Raw genomic sequence first — 26,819 nt, forward strand, 5'->3', positions numbered from 1 at the left:
ACTGACCAGCGGGGTGAAGTATAGTCAAACAAGCACGTGGGAAAGGAGGGGGGGAGGCTGTCATCAGTAGCGGACCGCCAAACGGGCCGCTCACGTCCACGTGTTTGTGTATTGTGCCCAACGTCAAATCCACCGATTTGTCTCTCGTGCGAGACCAACATCGCACCACCCACAACCACCACCACCACCAACCCCACCACCTTTTGTTGTTGTTTGCCATGCACCCTGTGCCCAACGCCAATGGTCAATCCGCGCTGCGGGCGATGTGACGGATGACGGAGTCGCTGGAGGGTGGGAGGGAGTGGAGGGCAAAGGAGGAGGAGAAGAAGGGGGTGGATGGGGGAGGTGGATGGGTGGGTGGGTGAGCGTTTGAAGCGGGGTTTTCGTGCGCTGTGATCCCATTCATTGCGCATTTACTCGCCGCGCCTAGGATGGCGATGATGGTGCTGCGGCTGTTGCTGCTGCTGCTGCTGTGGGCAACACTTGTTGCGTTTTCGGCGAACGCTCAAGCACAGCAGAAAGGTAAGGGCATCCCGCAAGCGTTACACTTGCTCTGCAGCCTCCACCGCCACCACCATAGACAGCAGGCCCTTTCCAGACGTGACGGCCCTACGAAGACAATTTCGGCAGTAGGAGCGCGGCGTTGCTCGCTGATAAAGGCGCTGCCGAGTTTTGTTCGAGCCTTTGCTTTGTTGTCTTTTGAGTCTTTTTTGTTGCTGAAACTAATCGGACACGGTTGTATTTTTACGATAGACGCCACTTTTATGATCGTTTATGACATTGCTATGGTTGAAATTGTGTATAACTACTGATTAGATAGCCGTGTAATCTTGACTTAAAGCTTTCGTGACTGCAGGGATTCATATTCTTGGGTCTTTTGGTAAAGTCAAGTAGATAGGTAGATAGGTTCTTTGAACGTAGATTGTTTTTTTGAACCTATCTACGTGACTTTACCGACTGTACCGAAAGACCCAAGAATATGAACCGTGTACTCGTATTAAAAAAAAATCATGTTTTGTACGATTGTGAAGGAAACTCATTGGACGTGAAGCAAATAAAGTATCGGCTTCTATTTGACAGTCACGACAGAGAGAGGAGCGATATCTGTAACTTTTCTCAGTATATTTTTACAGACGGGTACCAGAAGCCGTTTGTCTTCCCCGTGAGTGGAGCGGCAGGAGTCTTCAAATGTTTATTTTCATTCTCTAATGCTCGCGTTACCGAATGATGTACGATCTGTTTGTTTTAACACCGCACCTCTCTGTACCTGTGAAATGTTTTGGTTTCAGAGGGGAGGGAAATGGGGGTTTTCAGGTATTCGCAGGAGCGCTCCAAATAGACACTTGCTTTAGCTCCCTCGTTTAACCAGCCGCTGCATTTAAAAAAGAAAAGATCGATGGGGAGGAGGAACGGACAGAGCCGGAATATTTCTGGGCTCAAGTTCTTATATTGTTATACGGGCACAATATGATCCTCTGTATTCCCGCAACGGGGCCCCGTACCGGAGTTTAAGTCGCAAACGCGGGGGCACGTTTTGTTGAATCCTCTTAGATGCGTGGTTTGTTTTTTGAAGAGAGTTCTGGTCGATTTCAAAACAACACGCTCCTACCGCGTGTGTCTAATTTTAACCCCTACGCTTTAAGAAGAAACAAAAAAGACTTATCACATCTTTCTTAACGAGACATCCTGTCTCCCCCCCACACACACCACCAACCCTCCCCCACCCATCCCTTCACCAACACGCAATGCTTAGCGTGGTGAAGTTAAGTCAAACACCCCGTTACCGGTAGGCTGTGGTGTGGGCAGCCTTCCTTCATCGATGGATTGGGAACAAGTGGGATTTGGAATATTTAAGTAAGAATTACTTGATGTAGCGGATACCATACGCAATACGTGACATATATTAACGTTTCCAAGATAACATCGTGGCTTTAAAAAAATGTAGTTTTGGTTATCGACACTTTTTGAAATGCACTTTTATGTTACATGGAGCGAGGAGCCCTTCTCTGTTCCTCTGTTAACTTTGGACAAAAGATTCCTCCATCCCCACCCACACCCCCATCCCCACCCACACCCCCATCCCCACCCACACCCCCATCCCCACCCACACCCTCCCCCTCTACAACCCCCACTACCCAGTCAACCAGTACCCACTGTGCCCCCCCCCCCACCACCCCCAAACCGTGGGAAGGCCCCTCCTCTCCCGCCTCCTAATCTCTCTTCTTCTCTAAAGCTACTGAAGGAAACCCTTGGCCCCCGGGGGGCAAACGAGTTTCGTCATTTACATTAACATTTCACCCTATACATACAAAACTTAGAGGCGGCAGCAAGTGGGATGCCTGTAATGAAATCAAATAGTCATTCATGACGGTGAAGCAATACGAGTAGCCTGCATTTTGTGACTTTCATTGGCGTGCGAGAAATGTACGGACTACTTTAAAAAAGTTACGTTTTGTTGATTCTTTTTTTGCTTCGTACTCACCGAAGGGATGCTGATGTGGTGAAATAGTTGGCTCACTGGACCGGCAGTTTAAACAACGGGAACAAGTTTTTCTTACATCCCCTCTGGCCTTCCCCCTCTATTCCCAGCAGTAAACACGAGTAGACCACCTTCAATCGGCTGGTCGCGTCTGGTGGGGTAAAGGGTGGATATCTCCCACGTCGTATGATCGTCGAAGAGGAGGCAAATACACAGGGGCGGATTGAGATTGTGTAGGCCCCTGGGTTACAGTTACTGTGAGGCCCCCAGTAATCTTCTTGGTTCTTTCGGTAAAGTCACGTAGAATGGAAATAATAAAATAATAAAAATAAAACATAATAAAATATTTATTTTAAAAAGGAAAACAAAGTTTAATAAAAATTTATTTTTTACAAGGCTAACAATAAATAAAATTCAGCATTCACAAACGAAATGACTTTTCACTTCATCTCTGGAGGGCTTCCAGCTGGCGGAGGCCCCTGGGCTTGCAGCCCCTAAAGCCCCCCACGCCTTAACCCGGCCCTGCCAATACCCTGTAGAGGGGCGCTTCAGTGCTCCCTCTAGTGGAGGATATTCTCCCGGCAGCGTGAAGTGCCAGGGTATGGGCCAGGGTTTGTGCTTGGTGTAATAGCGCGCACAGGCACTCCTAAAACAACGCGTTCAGTTTCGATTTAAAGCTTTCGTGACTGCAGGGATTCATCTTCTTGGTTCTTTCGGTAAAGTCACGTAAAATTAAAATAATAAAATAATACAAATGAAACAATAAATCTCACGACGTTTCGGCCACAACGCAAGCAGCCGTCCTCAGGTGGAGAACAGGTCTGTCGAGAATTCAGAGTATGACCTGTTCTCAGACCTGAGGACGGCTGCTTGCGTTGTGGCCGAAACGTCGTGAGATTTATTGTTTTATTTTAATTATTTTATTATTTCCATTCTACGTGACTTTACCGAAAACACCAAGAAGATGAACGCGTTCAGTGTTTACAGACCCGGCGAGTGAGCTTGCGAGGAGCATGGGGTGAGAATGTCCTTTTGTTAGGTTCTTGGAAAGCGTTGCTGTGTACATTGTTCTGTGAAACTGGTGGTGAATGTTGATGTTGTTGTTTTCTGGTATTTCATAAAATGCAGTGATTTGTCATTGCGATTGGGGTACGTGGCAAAACGTTTGTAGGAAGATGGTACCCAACGTATTAATTTCGCATTATAAATTACCGGTGGCATAAGTGTGGTGATTACGGCAATCACAAGCGGTTGTACGAGTCACGTTTGTTTGAGCATACTTCACCACGAAGAACGCTCAGAAGAGATTGTGGGTTTGGCCCAGGACTGGTTAAGATTGCTCTCACTACTGCCGTTACCCATAGATGAAAATCAAACTCAGGTTACCATTGCACTAACCAATGCACCACCGCTGCTTCCACACTTTTTGAAACCGACTAAGCTGACATTGAACATAGAGTGGTACTGCTTTTGCTTACGATGCTTTGAGTTTTGCTATCGGCAATTTTGAACATCGTAAACAAAGGCGGTCGAACCATTGTCTCTTTGATGTCAAAAGCCTCTCAGGAGATTAACGTGCGAGCCAGCGCGCCCGTAAATTAAAGTTCATATTTGAGAAGGTGAATTTCTGTGGTTGGAAAAAAAGACAGTTGTGTCCCATTTGGATCTCACCGTTTGCCTCTGCAGCTGTATTTATTGCATTTCATTTTGGCTGTCAAGGGGTATTAAAATGCTTTAACTGCATTACAGTTTATGCACAAACTCCACGCGTCCCTTGCCGTTATTGGTTTTACGGGCACAGGTAGTGACGCCAAACGGGCAATAAAAAATGCTCGCTTTTCCCACACCACCTGACCACACCCTCTGCTTCCCCAAAAGCCATGCAATTATCGAGCGGGTGTTAAGATAAAGTGTCATTGGCTGGTACAAAGGGGAGCCTAATGGATTTTCTTTGAAGTGGCTTTTTTGCCCCGTAACAGCAATGTTTGTAAAGCAAACGTCCCACAAACAAATGCATGCAACAGCTGCTAAATTAACACGCTGATAATGAAACGGCAGTGTTCAGTGTCGCCCAACACTGATTTCCTCTTGACGGTCAAGTGAAGTGTCTCGTGAAAATGCAACGAGACGGCGGATTAAAACTTTGGACAACATTTGGCCGTTTGGAGAGGCGTCACATCGGTTGGCCTACTCCGCTATGGACATTGTGACTGGAGTTCGATCGACTCACGTCTTCGGGGCTAACGTCATTCGGTGAGGCATACGTGGGGGGGGGGGATGCCCTTCATCAACCTGCACTCACCAGCATTGTGAAGTGTGGTCGACAGACGTGGTGAAGGGGAAGCCGTCATCCAGTGCGGATTGACAACGGGCAGCACATAAAATTATAAAAGTTTCAATTGTGCCGTGATAATGGTGGAGAGAAAACAAATAGTAACAAAAAACGTTGACATGTCCTATTGGCATGTCCAATAAGGCTAAGTATGATATATATATCCTAAAGAGTAGTATGTCACTGCAAGCAAATCATAGTTAAAGTTTCTTTTGGCAGGGTGCTGCATGTTTTGTAATAGCGTGTAGTGCGCGATGCACGGCGCAGATAGAGGCCACCCCCCCCCCCCCCCACATCGATGCTCCCACCACCGATGGAGAGAGCAGATTGAGTGTCGGCTTGAGATGCAAGGTGGCCAATCTTCGGCACGATAAGATTTCGGCGGATTTATGTATTTATTTATTTATTTGACGACGCCTCGCCTACCTCTGTCGACGAGCGCGTGGTACAGAGCAAAAGCGTGTTTCGAGCGTCGCATCACGTGGTGGCAGCGTTGGCGATTTCTGTTCAGCTGTGGTGACAGAGGTGGTGGTTACCGTGGAGGTTGAGGCAAGGTGGCTAGCATTGCCCTCATTGGCAGTCCGAGGAGTGAAATCGAATTTAGTCTAAAAATGTAACTCCCCCACCCACCCCCATTGTTAAGGGAATGTAAAGAGACGTTTTGGTTTAATTTCAACGGCAAAACGCAAAATGTGTCATTTTAGCACACTTCTCTCGCTGTTTCAAAACAAACAACTTTCGAGTGATACTCAAAAGGTAACGCGCTCTTGTTTACGCCGCTCACGACACGAACGGCCTGGCTCATTATTTGGAGGAATGCCGCAGCCGATTAAAGCAGATAACGGAGGCATGGAATCTGTGGCAGGGATTCAAACACGCCTCCTCTTTGCGTGTGGTAATTATAATCGTCGTAAATTTAAAGCTTTCGTGACTGCAGGGATTCATCTGTCTCCCCGACAGACCTGGTCTTCACCTGGGGACGGCTGCTTGCGTTGTGGCCGAAACGCCGTGAGAATTATTTTATTATGTTTTATTTTTATTATTTTATTATTTCCCTTCTACGTGACTTTACCGAAAGAACCAAGAAGATATAATCGTCGTGTTCTTTGGGTCTTTCGGTGAAGTCACGTATATGGGTTCAGATTAATAAAAATAAAATAAAAAACAACTACGACGTTTCGATCACAACACAAGCGATCGTCATCAGGAGGAAGAAAAAACAACAACTTGAAAACGCGCACAAATATCCCGAAACGGGACGAGGCGTTGTTCGATTGTGAACCCTTCTCACCCCCCCCCCGCACCTTCGATTAAAAGCCCGGTTGGCTACGTACGGTGCGAAAGAAGTTCAGCATACGTAACTCACAACACAAAGTGACGTCGCATTCACAGTGAGCCGCCCATCGACTTCAACGCCTCCACAAACAAGTCACGTCCTCGTGTCTACTTCACGTGGGTGGCATCGTCTCAGTACCACCCCAGCGAGTATCGTCAGCCTCCCCCCCCACCCGCCATCTCCCCAACCCCCAACCAACGTGACATCATTTACCAACGCCCCCCCCCCCTCGACCCGACTTGTTGAATAGCGGCATGGGCCCCATGTGTGGCAGCGTTTTCGCGTTGTGCCCGTGAGCTTTTCCCGTGTGAAAAGATTCAATAACACTTGTCAACAACAAAAAAACATTTTTTTCTGGCCTGGACTTTTGCAGCTGTTCTAGACTAATTTCAGGGTGCTGATTCTAAATCTGATCTCAGATTTGCTCTATCACATAATTTTTATGCTATCGGCATACCCCATTTTCATTGATTTTACCCGAAATTAACTCTGTCACTTATGATGCAAGTTGTTGCGAGTCAGTGACTGCTTTAGTGTTAAAATATGGTGCTGTATGTTTAGGATAGTGTGTTTATAATATCATTTTATGTAGATATCCGCATTTATTTAATATTTTCTTCTGCAGTTTTTATTGAAAATGCAATATTTGATATCTCAAAAACCTGATGTGATAGACAAAAACTGATGCTAGATTTGGAATCAGCACCCCAAAATTACATTGAAACCCGTTGGAATACCTTGTGCCAGAAAAAGTGTGGTAACCAGTGTTATCGACGTTAAAAATACCTTCGGTTGTCTGAAACATTGGCTCTAACTTATTCGGTTTTGAAAAGCTCAATCATGGTAATAGTCAGGGGTGGGATGGGGAGAGAGGGTTCCAGCATTTAAGGGCAGATAGGAGCATCTTTAAGAGCAGGGTACATCTGGAAATGCATTAACCATTGCAGGATGTGTCTCAAGTCCGTGTTGGTTGCAGACTTTAGTAATCTACAATAAACCATAAGCTTCTTGTTGAAGAAAAAAATCCGTGGTCACATGGGTTTGGAATGTGCATAAAACATTCTCACACACACACACAGACGCGCACTTATCTAATGTAGCGCAGCTACAAAGTTTAAAGTAAACGTACACGCGCATGAATAGACATCAGAGTTTATTTAGACTACGGAATAATTTTTATATCTATTCTCAGTTATCCAGTTATAAAAGTTGTGCTTTGGTATGGTTCACAAAGCCGATATATTGTACCATTTCGATAAATTATTTCCTTACAAGCTAACGGATCGCTTTAATTTTTCTCATTTTAATATAATTTGACATGAGCTGCTACGTTCATTGGTCCGCTGTGTCAACTCCAACGTGCTGTATTCCCACAGTGTGAACGGCACTCGCTGTTTTTTTTAATCCTTTATATTAAGTTCACTTGCTTGCTTGCTTGCGCGCTTACGACCGTGCAAATCTTTCGGTCGTTTTTTAATCCACTTCCCGTGATCCAATCCAGCTGACATTTTGCACACAGACTCGTTGTGCGTGACAATTTATTTTCGTGAAAAAAATTGCCAAAATTTTACACTTTTTAGGATTTTTTTTTTATATTTAATTTCCAATTGCTTAATGGTGGCAGGCAATCATCTGACCCATAGGTGGCAGCCATCTCAAGCCAGAGGACGAGAGGACTCTAGCCGCCACGCATATGAAGGATTTAGAGTGAAAAACTTTGTTTTTACGGGTTTACTTGTTTTGTGTGTTACCTGTGCGGCGCTGTGGCCAACTTCGATGGAAACTTCCCATAACCCGAGCGAGATCCTGTCTTTGTCACTGTCATTATCCTTGTGGTACCCCTCCCCCCAATCCCGTCTCTCTCTACACGACCCCTTCTATCCATGACAGTTCAATGGATATTGGCCAGCGGTGTCTTATTTTGTGATTCAATATTTATTTGGTAACCCAGGCGTGGTGAGCACCGCTGCGGCGAAAATGCAGAGGTCACATCGCCTTCAAATGTGCGAGTTGTTTCTGTAGGGTCGTTAAATGCTAATCAACTCTGTATTGATACTAACGGATAGGAAACCTACCGTAAGAATGTGGACAATTTAAAATAGACTTCGTATAACACAACGATGCGCTTGCTTCCAAGCCTGGCACATTGCCAAGCAATTGACATTGATGCATTTAAACTCTCTGTCCCATCGTGCCCACCTTTGTTTTTGTAATACGCGGCCAACAAACGATGGCACCACTTAGACGTATTATGACAAGCATATGATGGTATATACACTGCGTTTATGCTGGTCGCATATACGGTACAGTAGATCCACTTGCAGTTCTACTCTGTGAGATTTCTGCAGATACGTACAGAGACAAGGGTCCGCCGATTTCCTTCACCAGACCGTTGGGGCAATTGCTTTCAGCGAGCACCCAACCACAAGTTCTGCAAGATATGGGCACTGACAGGCAACTGCTGAAGACCATCATTAGCAGGAAGTGTTACTACCTCGGCCACATTGCCCGAAACGACCACAAATAGCAGCTATTAAAGCAAATTCTGGAAGGAAAATCGACGGGAAAAAACGACCAGGACGGCCAAAAACGACATGGCTCAGTAACATCAAAACATGGCTACAATTAACAACAGCACAAACTCTACACGCCGTGCTAGACCGGGACCAATATCATCGTGAAGTCGCACACGCCGTTAGGCAGCACTAAAGAAGAGAAGAGCACCCATCAAGGCCCACGGGGCCCACGGGATGGGTGTGGCTGCCGTTATCACCGTCCCTTACTTTCGTCGCAGGATTGATTATAATGCAATCGTTTGCTGCAAAAAATGTGGAATTTTAAGACGGCCGACACTTTTTGTTACACCAACTTTACACGTGTGCTGACCTTTGTCAACGCACCGCTGGACGAATGGCTCCCCCCAACACCCCGTGTCAGTCGTGTTGGTTATTTAGACCACAATTCGCCACCCCCAGTCAACGTGGGTTGGCAAAATCGGTGGCCATGATCAGTTTGGATACCGCTTGCCACTGATGTTAGAGCCATGGCCAGGAATCAAACTCGCCTTGTCTTGTGTTCCTCGGGCAGTGTTCCAAACACTGCACCCACCGCTCCTCTCACAACTCATTACACGTGAGCATTAACAGTGAAGTGCAACGGCATGCACTGTTGATCGCTCGTTCATTGCTGCGATGATATCACTGTAACCGGCGTGCTCTCGGCAAACGCTCACTGGAAGAAAGTCCATCGCGGGAATAGTGTTTCACGCGGTACCTTGCGTATCGCGTGTCCCGCCTGCTGTCAAGCATGTCAAATCGGTTAGTGTCACTTTTCATCTCAACGCAAACACCCCCCCTCCCCCCCCCCCAACTAACGACCCCAGCCTCGCAATCCGCCCTCTACACAACTGATCTTGGAATCTTGTTTTTTTCGTCCCCCCACCCCGTATTGTTATGAAACGACGATCTTCAGTAATATGCTAGGGAGCGAAACGCCGACGTTGAGCTCTGCTGGCCCTGACAAGAGGGCCTTCGTGAGAGAGAGAGGTGCTGTCGTTTGGACGTTCCTCCTCCATTGGAGGGCTGCAGACTGCAGTTCGATGCCTTACGGTCCGTAGTTTGGTTCGCACAGCGGCCTTCATCACACGACTGTGGTTCGTCTTGAATTCCCCCATTCGCGCAGGAGATGCGCGCGTAGGCCTGTAGATTCTCTGATGCAGTCGGTGGGTGATAACAGTGTCTTCGAAGAAGAGAGGCAAAGCCGGCGATATTTCTGTTAACTATTGCTCTGCAACCGCATGCATAATGCACATGCATATGTAGTACTAATCACATTCCTGCATTTCCCATAACTATGCTAAATTCCTCTTGATATGCAAATTCCTTTGTCAAGGCGCCCAGCTTATATATATGCTCCAAGCTCGTGTGCTGTTTCATTCAGACTCTGTCGCCTCGACGGACCTGGTCTTCACCTGAGGACGGCTGCTTGCGTTGTGGCCGAAACGTCGTGAGAATAATTTTATTATGTTTTATTTTTATTATTTTATTACTTCCCTTCTACGTGACTTTACCGAAAGAACCAAGAAGATATTGCTCTGCCATAAACTTCAACTTGGCCGAAAATAGGATTTAGCGGTATGGCATGTCCGTGTCATCATAGACGTACACGGATGGCCTTGTTGATTTTGAGACTGATGGAAGCTGATGTTAACTTCTCTGTTGTCGACACGCCCCTGCAAGGCGGCACACACATTTACTCTGTTACATACAGACTAGGCTCGTAGCCATTCACCTACCTGGTCATTTGATTATTTTTGTGTTATTTTTTGCGGTCACGATTTGACTCAAGAGTTTTTGTGTCTAACGTTATGATGAATGCAGAAGCCTCTAATGGCCGTTTGAGCAATGAGCAGCATTTGCATAGAACGTTACATTTTGTTATACAGAATAACTGCTGTGGAGAGGAATGCGTGACATTATGTGAATTTATGCAAGTCAAAACACAAGTTCTATTTATAGCGCTACAAGTCTACAAGTGACCCAGAAAGTTGGTGTACCTCGTAGGAACAGCAACAGTACTAGTTAGACTCCTATATTATTCATCATACCAACGGTTATGAAACATGAGAATACGTTTTACCCTTTCCAAACGTATTTGTTTGCATGTTCACCACAAGTACTCTGTGTGGTTAATGCAGACTTGATTCCTTGCAAAAGGCATCTATTTAGGGTTTGAACATCTTAACACCTCCTGTTTTCTGGTTCTATCGGAAAAGTCACGTAGATATAAAAAGCCACAACAGCAGATCATTTTTCACCTGAAGACGGACGCTTGTGTTGCGACCGAAACGTCGTGTTTTCTTTTATTATTATTTTCTACCCACGTGACTTTACCGAAAGAACCAGATTATGGATTCCTGCAGTCACGAAAGCTTCAGATCAAGACCTCCTGTTTTTATTACCAGAAAGGGTAAACCCGATTCTAATTTTTCATAATTCGATACTGCCAAAAATGTCTCCCGTGATGTAACAGCAGAAGTGCATTTGTTCGCAAAATCTCGTCAATTGTCAGTGTATTCAGTCGGGTGTGTGCATACCAACATCGCGAGCTTTTGAACAGGAGAGCCTGGAGTATTTCTATAATAATGGTGCTTAATGGTTCAGAACGAATGGTCGCGCGTTCGGAGCGGCTGGTGATAGACCCCCCTCCCGGTGGCCTTTAGCTGAAGGTGGCGAGGGCAGGATTAGGGAGAGGACCGCACGCTGTGCCATGTGTACGAAAACGTAACCGAGAAAATGATGTTAAATTTCGATTTAAAGCTTTCGTGACTGCAGGGATTCATCTTCTTGGTTCTTTCGGTAAAGTCACGTAGAATGGAAATAATAAAATAATAAGAATAAAACATAATAAAATAATTCTCACGACGTTTCGGCCACAACGCAAGCAGCCGTCCTCAGGTGAAGAATAGGTCTGTCTTCTCGACAGACCTATTCTTCTCGACAGACCTATTCTTCACCTGAGGACGGCTGCTTGCGTTGTGGCCGAAACGTCGTGAGAATGATTTTATTATGTTATATTTTTATTATTTTATTATTTCCATTCTACGTGACTTTACCGAAAGAACCAAGAAGAAACATGATGTTACTTTATAGCAAGTGAACTTCAGGCAATAATCTCCGAGGAGGAAAAAAAACCACACCGACTGGTCCAAATCTTGTATTCAGAAGTCACGTAACAATCGCTTCTGTTTACTGAAAATAAGGGAAGCATTTATGGACACTAAGCATTTGTTTGACCATTGCAATGCTGTATTTACAGGAGTTCACAAAACATTTGTTAATGATTATCCTTGAGTTATTGGTGCTGATGTTTGCGCAGTCATTTTGACTTTGCAATCTTCCTCGGCGATCTCTGGCTCGAACTTTTTTAACGTTGCAAGTTATTGTCCAGCAAGACACAACCATCCCAAAGACAACAGGACGTGCAGCATATATATTTCACAGAGCATTAGCAGAAGCTGAAATGCAATATTATGAATTCTAGATTTGAAGCTTTTGTGACTGCAATGATTCATATTCTTAGGTTTTTCGGTAAAGTCACGTAGATAAAAAATTAAAATTATAAAAGTAAAATAAAATGAAATAAAAATCACGACGTTTCGGAGGCAACACGGTTCCACCTGAAGACGGAAGCTTGTGTTGCCTCCGAAACGTCGTGATTTTTATTTTATTTTTATTTTACTTTTATAATTTAAAATTTTTACCTACTTGACTTCACCGAAAAAACCTAAGAATATGCAATATTATGAATTGAACAAAATGTGGCATGGGTGTCCAAACAAGTGTGCTCTGTCCTTTACAGTACCTGCTTGTTTCAGAATGCCCACAACATTGTCTTCTTTGCAAATGAATGAAGATGACCAAGCTGATTCAACGTGCGTGTGTCTTTTTAATGCCATCGCCTGTATTTAACGAGGCTTTCGTGGCATCGCGACGAATCGGCTTGACTGCCACGCGATGCGCACTTGGCTGTGTAGCAAGTATTGGGTGGGAAGTGTTATCCACAAGTGTTTTGAATTAGAAGCCACTTGCAAGGGGCCTCGAAAGCCCTTCTGTGATATCTCCTTCCACTAACGCGGGATGATGCACATGCTCTGAGAGCTATAGGTGTCATGACATGACACAATCGTGATAACATTAGTAAAAAGAAAAAAAAACATCATTTAAAGAGGTTTCACGGTAATTGTACCGGGGCCTTAAGAATCCTCATACCGCTTCCTCGGAGAAATCCAGGCACGACCCCCTTCAGCTGATACAGTCTGGGTTGAAACAGCTGCACACCATAATTTTTACGATCGTTCTAAATTGGACTCAAATCGTGGAAAAATGCACTCGGCCTACCTATGTATGTGTTAGTCTAAACACTTACGTGTCCAGACACTTGCAACACAGTCGGGTAATTTAACAAAAATAACTGGGCCTAAATATATCCTAATAAATATTTATGTAATATGCATTTCCAGACTAACAAACAATGACATTGTTTAATTTTATGATTCAAAGAATATAACTTTTTGGTTTCTCCGTATGAAAGTGTGGGGGGGGGGGGGTGCGTTGTGGTTTGTAGGCTGGATTGATTCCACATGTACCATTTTCGGTTTTTGAAGAAATTGCAGCAGTCAAGACATTTACGACATTTTTTTTTAAAGCCTGCAGACACTGAGCGAGCGATGGCTTGTTCTACTGTGACTGTTAGCTAGGGACCACACTCTTGTGGCCTATCTAGATACAGAGGTACTGGTTGTGTGGGTTGGCACAAGCGCTACTGCTTAACCGTTTTTTGGCTCGAATGCCATTAGGAATTACATTGTCCCCATTATTATTAAATCTGATCTTTGCAAGACCGATGGCTGCTTGTGCTTTTTCATGTCAAAATTCTCAACCTTTTCTTTTTAAAGAAAGAGTCATTTTGTGATTCTTTTTTTCGTGGTCGCCTTTATTTTTCAGTCCCTCTGTGGTTGCGTGGGGCTCGTGAGCGATGCCAGGGCACACAACTGTAATTTATTGGAGATGAGGACTGCTGTTCACGATATTTGTTGGGTAACAGCTAATGCAATACCTTAATGGGATTACGTGAAATGTGTAGTGTTTGATTTCACTGCAGCGCACCACTCTACCTGTAAACATTCCTTGCAGTTCTCTTTCAGACCAATTTTGCTGACTGGTCAGATATTCTTCGCTTGCAATGCCCAACCAGCTGAGTAAGTAACAAAAAGTGGTGATTCATATAATGAGAAACCACACAAGGAGAGCTAAGATACTTGAGGTTTGCCGGTTGTTCAATTATGTCTGGCTGTGCTCACGGGAAAAAGTTGCATCCGTCTGATTGTTGTCTGGCAAACCAACCTTTTTCCTGTTACTGGGAACATAGACATTGCTTCACGCAGAACCAGACATGCCCCATGAATCAACGATGGTCTCAGAAGCCCAGGTTAACTGATAGTCCTCTGGACATTGATGTGCTGGATAAAATGGGCTAACATGGATCTCAAAGTAATCAGGAAGTTTCATCGTGGAGAAAGTTAAATAACAAATTAATAACACCTGTGTGGAGAGACATACGGGGAGGAGGCATTATCTATAGTTTGCTCGGAGCATTCTCCACAACGACTCTTGATGATTATTTCGAGTTATTTTTTGTGTTAAACTAGGACCCATTTTTTTTACAGAAAGGATCCTTGCCAATAAACGTTATGGACCTTCACCAGGATTGGTTCAACCATGCCTCGCTCTACTGCTATGGATATCGAAACAAGTCCTTTGTTTTCCTAGGTTTTTTTCGGTAAAGTCACGTACGGTAAAAAATAGCTTCAAATCTAGAAGTCCTTTGTTTGTTGTTTTGAACCAATGTTGCTGGTAAGATGCACTCTGATTAGCACGGTTGATTACATACGGTGCAAAAGAAGTTCAACATGTATACATACTCACAGAGGGATGTGTGGCCAATGCGTTGTGTTAAAACATATACTTTATTTTTTGTGAAGAGACAGTGAAAGGTTTATTAACATAGATTCAGTGGTTACAATACATTATCAAGATTGCATCAAATATGTATTGTATCTACATGGTGTTATATTCCAGTATAACCACAGTGTGTGCAGCATTTTACAGTAGCCACTCAAATCCATCATCATCACATTCCAGAGCCTTTATTCTTAGCAGAATAAAGAACTGACCTAAAAAAATAGTACACAGATCTAAAGTTCACGGCTTTGATCATTTGTCCAACTGTCACGTTTAGCCACAAAATAAATAGAGATGTCTGTTGACTTGGCACGCACCGGAGTACACAGCCACAAAGCGCACACAAGGCACATATGTGCCTTGCAACCTTCATTTGAATATCAGCATTGTGAACTGTGACACCCATGCCTCCCTTCCCCCAGCCCGTTCATCTTCATGGCTGGCCACTGTGGGGGGAGGGAGGTCAGCAGGATGGTTTGAGAATGTGAATTGCTAACGTCTCTGGTTTTCAGAAAACGATAGAACCTTAGCTGCAGCACAGAAGACGAATAACTACATAGCCCTAGCAGTGAAACACGCATTACATGCATTTGTCACGTGTGCCAAAGAGCAACTCTGCACACGCTCCAAATGTGACCCACGTTATGGGGCAGTGTCGTTTATTGAGTGGAGTAAGTTAGGTTTCGTGCCGAGGGGCACATTTGACTGAGACACGTAGAACATTTATTAAAATAGGGAACGGGTGCAGCATTGTGTTCTAAAAATAAACACTTGTTGCTATTTACATGAAGGTATATATTGTAAATTTGTTGCACTTAATTGGTTGATTTAATTTAGCAAATGCATAGTATGAAAACAAATGAGGAGAACAATACATGTCGTCATCATCACCCACCATCAGTTCTCTATTTTAACCAGGTGTGAACAGATTAAGACCATACATATACCGTATATATTTTTTTAGGAAGGCCTGCCTAGGTCACAAAGAAATAACAATCCACATGCAAATTAACCTACATCAGTTAAGAATTGTTCGACAGTCAGCAACATCCAACATAGTACATTTAACAGCAATTATTACGAAAAAAACTGTGAAAGTAAAAAAAAGACGGAGCTTAACTTCTAACGAGAATCATTTCAGCAGTGCTTTATGGGTAATGGTCCAACTAGACGCTGCTTTGAGTGATCGGGCCTCATCAGGCAGACCCACCGGGTGCTGATCAAGACCTCAGGAATGTTAAAAATGCTTACACAGCAGCCCGTTTGTGATTCCTGGTGGCTGCAGTGCAGCTGTACCGTATTGATGAGCTCAAAGGGGAGGAACAACACACACGTCTGCGGTGTGTTCTGCCAGCAATGACATGAGCAAAGCAATTGAAGGCTTGATTTGAAGCTTTCGTGACTGCAGGAATCCATACTCTTTGGTTCTTTCGGTAAAGTCACGTGACTTTGCCGAAAGAACCAAAGGGTAATTGAAGGCTTGCAGCTATGCTGTAGAGCCAAAAGTTTTGTAAAGATTTGCACAGTGACTTTTGCATATATTGTATCTTATAGATCAGTCAGGTATGTGGATTTCCTGAGAAAAATGCCACCACAAATTTACGAGCGCTATGATATATTTACATTTGTGGTTTCTTGTGTTGACATGATGGGTGCAGAATACTGCGTTGACGCACATCTGGATGTACGTTTGCCAGATTTCCCAGAAAAACTTGGGAAATCATGAATTAATTTAACAAGTTTTTTTTTTGGAACCCTTACACATTGAAATACCATGTTATATATCCGTTCAGAGTTCAGTAACAAAAAAAACGTATTTTTCCCCCGTTAGATTTTTCCACGTGATACAAACATTTTATTTAAAGGGTTGATACGTTGTTTTTAAGAGTTTTGTAAAATTAATCTGAGTTGAGGTCAGAATATGCTTGCCTCCTCTGGGGGTACACAACCTGGGACACCATGCATGAGCGCAGACCAGATATATCACTTGTCGTTACCATCGGACGTGGCATAGCTTGAGTGGTTCCAATGTCTGTATGTGGACAATACCAGTGCATTATCTGGAAACCATTTTAAATGAGCGTTGAAGTTATTTCGCATCGTACGTAGCCAACCGTGCTAATCGGAGGTGCGGGGGGAAGGACAACAAGCTAAACACCAAAAGCAGTTATTGAGAAATGAGTTTTCAAGCCATAAAAATACTCCATACAAGGCTTCTTCCAAACATGGCTAAAACCAAAGTGTTGCTACTTTAGGTGGTAACAATTTCTGATTTGGCCCGTGGGACTAACATATAATGGGAATAAGAATAATCCCACAATACTGGAAGAGGGGTGAATTGCAAGTGTTTAATTTTGAGTGGAGTAGTATTATTATTACTGAACTTGACAAAAATAACCCAGGCCTTTTAATGTCCTGACAAGACTTGCAGATTAGCCAGGAGAGCAGCCTATTCATATTCTTAGGTTTTTTTCAGTAAAGTCATGTAGGTAAAAAAATAAAATTAATAAAAGTAAAATAAAAATAAAGTAAAAATCACGACGTTTCGGAGGCAACACAAGCTTCCGAAACGTCGTGATTTTTATTTTATTTTTATTTTACTTTTATTAATTAAAATGTTTTACCTACGTGACTTTACCGAAAAAAACCTAAGAATATGAATCCTTGCAGTCACGAAAGCTTCAGATCTAGAAGGAGAGCAGCCTTCTCGACAAGAGAACAATCCTGGGGAAACCGGTGCAGGGGGCACACATACATGTGGGCATAGACACGTACGTGGAATCCCAGTGCGCACTGGTTATTTGATGGGCTGCATTGTGGCTTGTGCTCGCAGAGCTGGTGATCCGTTGAAGATAAAATGTGTGCAGAGAAAACACGTGTCCCCTGGTCTTCAGGCAAACGTTGCCATGAACTGTTCAGCAAAAAAAAAACACAGGCCCCGTTTTTTTTTTATAAGAACGACTTTCAACTGCGTACAGGTTCAGGCTTGATGTTTTCAAGATCCAGTATTAAGTCCCTGAACTGCCTGACAGACACAGGAGACAGTAGGTATTGACATCTACCTATTTGCGGTCTGAATGGGCACATGCGTTGCTTTTGATAGTGGCAATAATAACCAGGCAGTGAAGTGCGCTATTATTCCACTGATCTTATCATTGGAAATATGAGGCTTTGCTGATTTTTGCAACACTCGGTGTGAGCTGTAACTTTCGCAGTTTTCACTTCGGCACACGCTCGTATCATGCTTGGCGCAGGAGCAATTCACTTTGAACCCTCCGACATGAGTTCGATTCCTGGCTAACACGAGTGGCAAACCATTTTGGACCTCCCCCCCCGCCTTTTCAACAACCAGCACGACCATCATGGTGAAATATAGCCAAGCACAATCCCCTTGCAATTATGTGTCAGTCATGGTTGGGATTGCTTGAAGGCTTCATCCAATGGTGGATTGACAAAAGACTGAGTTGTAATTATTATTTATATTGTTAGAGAAAGCATGTGTGGGCACAGTGATATAATGGTATTTTTATATTACATATTGTGTCCCTCTAACAAATATATCAAATGATATAGGGAACTTGATTTTTTTTACATGATATTTATTTTGCTTGCATTCGTCTTCAGCACAACTTTTGCAACCTTCTCTGTTCAGTAGTTTCAGCCTTCTTTGTTCAGTTCCTCTAACATTTCCTGTCTTTCACTCCCAATGGATGTTGCAGTGAATCGTCAGCAAATTTGAGAGTGATTTTTTTTTTCTGTCTATATATTGCTATGTCCTTTGTTTCTCCAATCCAAATTTCAGACAACAGTTTCTAATGTTCCTGTGAATAACTGGCGTCTAACTCCCATGAAAATATATATGTTGGGACTGCCTTCATTTTATCTCGGTGTAACCGTTGCATTGTTGTAAATGGTTTGTATTATTCATCATCATATTCAAGTTTTATTATGACGTCTGTTTGCCATGACTTGTATAAGGACATCAATTTCCACTGAGTTGAATGCCATTTCGTAGTCTATTAGGGCAATTACCACCGTGCTTTTTTTGCATTCCACTAAACTGATACACACACACACATACGAGTGAACATACACGTGTCTATGTAAATGCACGCACGTGTTTCTGTACACGAGTGTGTGCATGTGCGCGCGTGTGTTTATGTACGTGTAGTGGAACACCACAAAAAAAGCACGGTTGGCTATGCACAGTGCAGAATAAGTTCTACATACATTCACACAATACGGCGAGGCAAAATTGGATTTTTAATTTGTTGGTCATTAGTGACAGCTAAGGGTGGAGATGCACCGGAGAAAACATCGACAGCAGAGATGGATCGAGGAGCTCGGCTCACATACACAGGTGCTAGGTAGGTGAGTTGTTGTTGTTGTCGTTGTTGCATCGCACCGGCGTTAGAGATGGCTGCAGCTTAGGGAGGCCTTCATCCAGCAGTGGATTGATCATGACGGGTGATGATGGTTTGGGTGTATCTAACCATTATATTGTGTGTTCTGCTCGTGGTCGGCATGGATTTTTCTCTGGGTCCTCCAGTTTTTCCCTCCACATTTATAAACATGCGTTTAGGAGTATTTGACCGATATACATTTCCACATTGATAAGCCACTTTGTTGATCTATCATTTGTGGCCAGGTCGCTTCTAAAAAAAATATACATAGCTCAGTGGACCTTATATCGTAAAAAATGTAAAAAAAAAATTTTTAAATATGCCATCAGGTAAATATTTGACCAAATGACTTTTTTTGAGTTGTCTATAGGAGGTAGCAAGTAAATTTTTTTAAGCGTTTTAAGTTGTGGCCTGTTGTATGTGGGACATGAGCTAGCCATGAGTACAAAAGCCAGTCTCCATGGTAACCACACCGCCACTGCAAAAACCTACATTCATCTATTCACCGGTCCCTACATGAGCTATAAATGGACTTCATCAACCGTAAATCCTTGGAGGAAGCTTTCTGCATGGGCCTTATTTTGTGAAAGTTTGTTTTTGTTAAAGTTCTCTCTTCATTTATTTAATTTTTCAAAGCAAAAACAACTCAATGTCGTCTTCAGTGTGCAGCATTATCCTGCCCTCTGCTTATGAACACAGCAAGGTATCATTCCGTCCACGCTGCCGAGTATAAATGTCAACATGTGAATGATTGTATGGCAGCGGTCATGCATGCCATAGCCAGGATCAGTGATTTCCGGCAGAGTGGGTCATAGTTTTAGAGGTGATGTGTTTTTGTGGTTTTTGAGTGTGTATGTATGAGTGTGGGTAGCGGTTGTCCAACGGTTATCGCGCTGCGCTACTAACCTGGTGGCCCAAGTTCGATTCCCGATCATGGTCAACACCAGTGACGATAATCTTTTTCATTTTGTGTTTACTTTGTCCTTCCCGCGCACGTCTGATAAACACGGTTGACTACGTACGGTGCGAAAGAAGTTCCACATGCATACATTTTCTGAAACGGTCCTGGGCCTCCCCTTGGTCGACTCGGCCTCAAATGAGTACTTGATGTGCTGTGTAAACATCGCCACTCTGGATACAAAGGCGGCCAGGTGTGGTTTTAGTAACCCACCCCCTCGTGTACCATGCCAACTTTCATCGGCGCTGCTTGCTAAGAGCACTTGCTCCCAACGTCTGTTGAGGCTACATCGGGGGGTGTTTGTGTAAGTGTGTGTGTGTGAGGACCGCGTGGGTCTTTGAGTGTAGGGGTTAATACATGTGTAACCATAGGATGGGAATTTGAGACGCTGAGGACCACAGGGAATTGACCATTACCAAATTACTGCATGCAGCTGGCCTCGTTTTAGCTTCAATTAAGTTACCCGTTCTGCATCTGGAAGCTGAGGATTGGAGAACAGGTGCAATACCTGGGGATGAGCACAACATCGCAACTTTCTACCACATTATTCTTAAAAATCAACGGCCATATAAACCGAATATATCTATAAGAAGCTGGGGCGCAACTGAACAGTTACCTCTGATCATCATTAAGAGCCTTAATACTGCATACATGATTGCAGATCATCATTTTTCTTTTAGAATTATTGGTACGAACCACAATTCCCATCCACAGCGGTTTAATCTCGCTGGGGCGAGGGTGGGGGAAGGTGGATAATTGTTGCTGATGGTTTTAGAAGTCACATGCCCGTGCACTCTTTAGTGCCATTCCAAGCAGGAGTATAAAGCATGAGCTGCTACCCTTTCATTATCCGAGCCACTGGGTCGTGACGGAATGAGCAGAGAAACTGTACAGGTGCTTGCCTTGCCTGTGATGTCTGAAGCTCCATTGAGGCGGCACACTTTAGGTCGGATGTGAAATGGGCTTAAGTGTGTACGAAAGCTCCGCAGATTTGTACTTTGGATTGAAATCGGTTTCCATTCAGGCTTGTGAACTTCTTTTTGTTAGACGTGTCAGTCGAGGCCTCTCTCTCGGTGGCCGATCGCGTTAATTCCAAAATGAGTTTTGTTTTAAATCACGGCAATGTTTGAGTCTGTTACACCACGCAACTGAGTCTATTACTCCCCATTGGTTCAGAGAGGTCTGAGATGTGAACCGGTATGGTGTGTAAGGGATGAACCTCACTCATTCCATGAAGTGTTAAATACTCTCTTATAGGTAAATGTGTCCGTTCCGCTGAGCAAATGAATGGTATTTTTTTCAACAAATTTGTGTCTCGATATATTTCGGTGATCTATGTGGGCTTTAGAAGACATTTCTATAATTCACCATATACACAATGCATACATTCAACAACAAAAACACACTAATTCAAATACCATTCTGCATTGATCACGCTTTTCAGTGCAGGTTCATGAAAAAAGGGGGGGGGGGTACAGGTGTAGCTCTCGGCACTGATGTTACCCGTGGCTAGGAATCAAGCAGCGATTGGCCAGTTCATAGTGCACTCCTCAAACTACCGTCTAGACGTCGTACAACACAATGAAATCGGTCGACCTAAAAATATTGTTTAAGAGAGTTTTTACATGCTAGTAATGTTTGCAGAACGTTCCCTTGAATGCACCATGAAAATAAGTAAATGTTGCCGTTCATTGCTCGACAAGCTACAGCTGAAAAATATCGGAAGTCCCTAGAACACGGTTTGCAGAAGGAAAGCCCATCTGATAGCAGCCGTGCCGCAGGACAAGTAGCTTATTGGTCACAGGATGATGATCTGAGAGAATGGGTGAGGATTAGGGCCGTCAATTTGCATCGGGGCAACTTGCCAAAGCAGGTGCGTTCCAGGCAGCCGGGGTTTATAGCTTGAAGAGTCTGGAATGTATCCCCCTCCTCTTTGAAAATGCTAATGATTGCACCCCGCCTCAATCCTCCACCGCACAGGTGTCTGATAAAAGAACGGTGGAACACTCGAAGTAATTGCTGATAATCGGCCTCGTACGAGTGCCATATTCAAACGGATTTTTGATATCCAGAAGCGGAATTACAATGGAAAATAAATGTATCCATTCTTCAGAGCTGGGAGAGGTATGTCGACTAGGATTTACATTGCCCTGAAAGGGGAAGTCATATTCGAGATGACTGTATTGACTTAGGATGTCCAGTAAAGTGCGTTATGTTTTAACAGGCCACTGCGCGAAGTTGGCCTCGTTCAACAATGTTCGGTTGCAATGGGATTCAACGGAATACACTCGTCCGGGTCGCGTGACAGGGAGGATGCATCTTCTTGGTTCTTTCGGTAAAGTCACGTAGAAGGGAAGTAATAAATAATAAAAATAAAACATAATAAAACAATTCTCACGACGTTTCGGCCACAACGCAAGCTGTCACCTCGACAGACCTGGTTTTCACCTGAGGACGGCTGCTTGCGTTGTGGCCGAAACGTCGTGAGAATTGTTTTATTATGTTTTATTTTTATTATTTTATTACTTCCCTTCTACGTGACTTTACCGAAAGAACCAAGAATATGAATCCCTGCAGTCACGAAAGCCTTAAAAAGGGAGGATGCATTTAAATATTTACGGTTTCCAGCAGACCAATCGGCAGAGTTAACGGTGACGAGGGACTGTTTTGGAGGTGGTGCACAAGCACTCGCGCAGATGCAATCGTCGTCAGCACCAGCTTGTAACAAAGACGTGTAACTAAATGCCCGTACGTGTTTGTGGTAGTCAATGTTTTTTAATTCAATATGCTCGTACAGTACAGCACTTAAATCCTAGCCATCGCAGCTCTCTCTCTCTCTTTGTTTAAGCGGGTAACCATAAATGCTGTTGCTGAAATAACACAATAACAAAGCAGGCAAACAAAACAAAAGCTGTTGGTTAAATCATGCAGGCAAGTCTTTCACGATGTGCACTGCACCGTTGTGGTAGCTATTGTGTGACGGATTATTTGGCTCCTGAAAAGATCCAGGAATAAAGGAGCTGCATATTGAAATGACGACAGAAGCTTGTGCTGCTATAGTGGCTGTGTATTTCCAATAATTCTGTTGCGATGAGCATGCGTGTTCGAACCTAAGCATGCTCATTGCAACAGCATGCTTAGGTCGGAGAGATCTTTACTGGTGAAGATGATGGCTCCAAGCATTAATGCTGCTCTTTGGCTGGTTTGAATTGACGGAGAAAGAGAATCGTAAACATGATTTACGATTTGCTTTTGTACGCGGACGGAGTATAAAATGTGTGGTCTTGGGTGTCAGCCATAGCCAAGGACTAAGTTGTCATTATTGTTTGGTGGAGAGTAATGATTCTATCAGCTGATGTAAACAACCATTCCACTGCAAAGCACAATCACAGTCAATCAGAGTTGATATGCTACCAATTATCGCATGTGTTTAATTCATATTATTGGTTCTTTCGGTAAAATCACGTTGAAGGGAAATGATAAAATAAATAAAACAACATATTTTTTATTGACTTTACCGAAAGAACCAATAATATGAATCCCTGCAGACAGGAAAGCTTTAAATCGAAAAGTGTTTAATTCAATTTTGCTCAATCTCGTTCATGCATTCGGTTCGCTGTTGAAAACGGATCCGGTTTTTTATCTCGGCACACGAGCGGACCGGGTCTTGGAAGTGGCATTTGCATTTCGTTTTTATTTAATGCTCGTCAAGCAAGTGTTTTGGACACATCTCCGAATGCTTTTACAGATGATCCTTCTCGCTCACGCGAGCGGAGAGGTGTGCGCACGTGCGATACGAGTTCTGGCAGACGCATGTTGCTAGCCCTGGTGTTTTATCACTGTAACGTTGCCGTCAAAACACAACGCTGGTTGTGGCTGTTCCCACACCAGCTCTTAACAACATCTGATAAATTGCAGTTTTTTTTTGGCTTCTATCTCCTCTTCTTTTAAATGACACCAAGAGTGCATAAACAGAATGGCCCCGTCTCTATTTGCCACACGGTTGGATTTATTTATAAACCACCGGGAAAAAATAGATATAGTGAGGCACAGACACTTGAGCAGAATGCATTGTTCTAAGTTACAACATGTTAATGTGCAGCCTTGCAATCGTGCCACTGCTGCCACGAGGGTATAATTTGGCCTACTCTTCCAGGCTGGCCAAACGTCTCGGGAGATGTGTGAGTACCTACACTTTACCCCGCCGCACGCGACACATCAATTGACTGTCAGTGGGATGCGTCAATCGATGCTGCTGGTCAGACAGAGTCGGGGAGGTTGGTATGGAGATTAAAAATGTTGCCCGACTGCAACGCCAGGAAAATGATCTCGTGACCTCTGGATTTGCAAGTCCTGCGTGGATACCGTCACACCATTCTACATCGTACAAAAACAAAGCATGCTCGTCGACAACAACGGCCCTTCATAGCACGCAAAACGAGACGTTAGAGAGAGTTAACAAGGGTTGGAGACTCCAATTAACACACCATTGTACAGCATGGTATGTTTTTTTCTGATAGCTTAATAGACATTCTCATTTTAACGGTATTAATGTACTTATATTTGACATTATATGGCGCAATTGCCACAATTAGTTTACTTGGTTGAACCTGGCTCGCTCCACACCATCTCCTGAGACAAGATCGCAATGCAATCTTCCTTTCCCCGCGAGAAGAAACAACGTAGTGAAAGCACAACTTTGTCTCGAGCACACTTGCCTGCGTCATAACGGGATGCGAACCTCAATTGGCACCAATTCACCGCGCTCATCATGCACGGGCACAACACAGAAAAGCACAACAAAATGGCAATTCAAAGATAACCCTATAGCACACAAGGAATACTATTGGTCTATTCATTGTATGTTTAGATACGCGTGGTTTTAATCATCTGTGGTTAATCAACGTCCAAGGAAAGCCCCGCACCCCCCCTCCCCTTCATATGGAGTCACCAAGCCCTCCCCAATGCTCTCAGCTGCCTCTGGGAACGAAAATAAAGGCCCTTGCTTCCATGTGTTTGGAGTGCAAACATCTCCGTGTGCTCAGCTGGGCCATTTGGATGTGAGTGATTGCATATGAGACAGTGCTGTGGGGTGAGACCTGAGATTTTAAAAGGATAAAGAGGTCCTTTAATGATAATGCCTCAAAACCAAAGGGAGCACGCGTTGCAGAGGATGAACCTGGCGATATGGTATTCGTGCAGTTGCAGTCACTGTTGGAATTTTATTTATTTACAAGGAAAAAATGTTTGAAGCAAATCTTTGGTTTTGACTGAGGACATGTTCCAATAGGAGGTAAATATTGAAAAGTTGTATATGACAACAGGTTTATGAAGGTGAACTGCAGTATTGATGCTACTGGAATGTGCACTTCGTAGTTTAGTTGGAGTGCTCTTGCCGATAACATCTGGGAAACCAGCAGCACTTCATAATTAAGTTTTTTTGGGTTAGATCGCATAAATATAAATGTGTCTAGGAACCCACCACCACCCTACACAGCCAGCTAATAAGGTGTGTCATGTAAACAAAACGTGCTACTTCAGGCCGCCGGTGTGTGGAGAGTAAATTTACAATTTGAGTACGATGTTTCACAATGCTGACTGCTGATGAAACCGGTCCACAGTTTTCCCGCTTCGACAAATGCTGATGGATATAATTTTTTTCGAGAAAGCCATTCGATGGAATACATCAAGATGTTATTTCTACGTGGAGACACAGAACTGAGTTGTGTTATATGCCTTTGCAGCTTTATGATCGCACACAAGCGTGCATTTTTTTTTCAGTGTCCAGCGACTGCCCTATGCACTTTTGTACCCCTGTGAAAAAAAATCTGCAAACACACCCCCCTGTGTTACGTGTTGTGTTATGTAATCCCCATCAAAAAGTTGGGTAGCCAGTTCCAAACACTTCAGTGCGTGTCAAAGATCCAGGTCGAGTTGTAGTCCTGGAATATTTCTCACTGCTCTGTAATGTTCCGGGCTTAAAAAAAAAACCGAAACAAACATTTCGCATTTAAAGCTTTCGTGACTGCAGGGATTTATCTTCTTGGTTCTTTCGGTATAGTCACGTAGAAGAGAAGTAATAAAATAATAAAAATTAAACATAATAAAATAATTCTCACGACGTTTCGGCCACAACGCAAGCAGCCGTCCTCAGGTGAAGACCAGGTCTGTCGGGGAGACAGCGTCGTCACCTGAGGACGGCTGCTTGCGTTGTGGCCGAAACGTCGTGAGAATTATTTTATTATGTTTTATTTTTATTATTTTATTACTTCCCTTCTACGTGACTTTACCGAAAGAACCAAGAAGAAAAACATTTCGCAATTGTAAAAAAAAACAAGTCATGAAGGTGGCGTTCAAGACGGTTTTATCTCCAGACATAATGCCTGGTTAATAACTTATTCTGACCAAGACACCCTCTTGTTTTACCATCTTTATATTTTACAGCATTGTCTTGAAACGTATGATTGGGGGAGAACATTTTCTATGAAAAAAAAACAGCAAAACACAATCTTTCATTCAATGCACAGACAAAAACAACAACACCCAGTGGGGGTATCCACAAGAATAAAAAAAGGAGATTAAATCGGTAACCAGCATTGCCGCTTTTGCCGGCACGAAACAGTGTGCCTCTGATGTTGGGGGAGCGTGGAGTCAACACAAGTTGGGCCCATCGCCAAACAAGATCGTGTCTCCCCCCCCACACACACAATCACTCGTGCTCGGCACGTCGTGTTACACAGACAGGAGGCCCACGCTGCGTGCTCGCTGCGTCCCTCTTTGATGATGCTG

The 26,819-nt window shown here is 43.7% G+C and overlaps 1 protein-coding gene across 2 annotated transcripts in view; it reads left to right on the forward strand.

Annotated features, from left to right (window-relative positions):
• Positions 1 to 403: 403 nt before the first annotated feature.
• The window catches only part of LOC133344219 (laminin subunit alpha-1-like), a 144,982-nt gene continuing 118,566 nt past the window's right edge, over positions 404 to 26,819 (forward strand). For both annotated transcript variants that reach the window (XM_061554270.1, XM_061554271.1), the window contains exon 1: positions 404 to 522. In XM_061554270.1, the coding sequence (XP_061410254.1) occupies positions 432 to 522 (91 nt within the window). In that variant the 5' untranslated portion in view covers positions 404 to 431. The remainder of the gene's footprint in view (positions 523 to 26,819) is intronic.

Source organism: Lethenteron reissneri, chromosome 19 (assembly GCF_015708825.2).
Source record: "Lethenteron reissneri isolate LAM-NWPU_2019-01 chromosome 19, ASM1570882v1, whole genome shotgun sequence".
NCBI lineage: Eukaryota > Metazoa > Chordata > Hyperoartia > Petromyzontiformes > Petromyzontidae > Lethenteron > Lethenteron reissneri.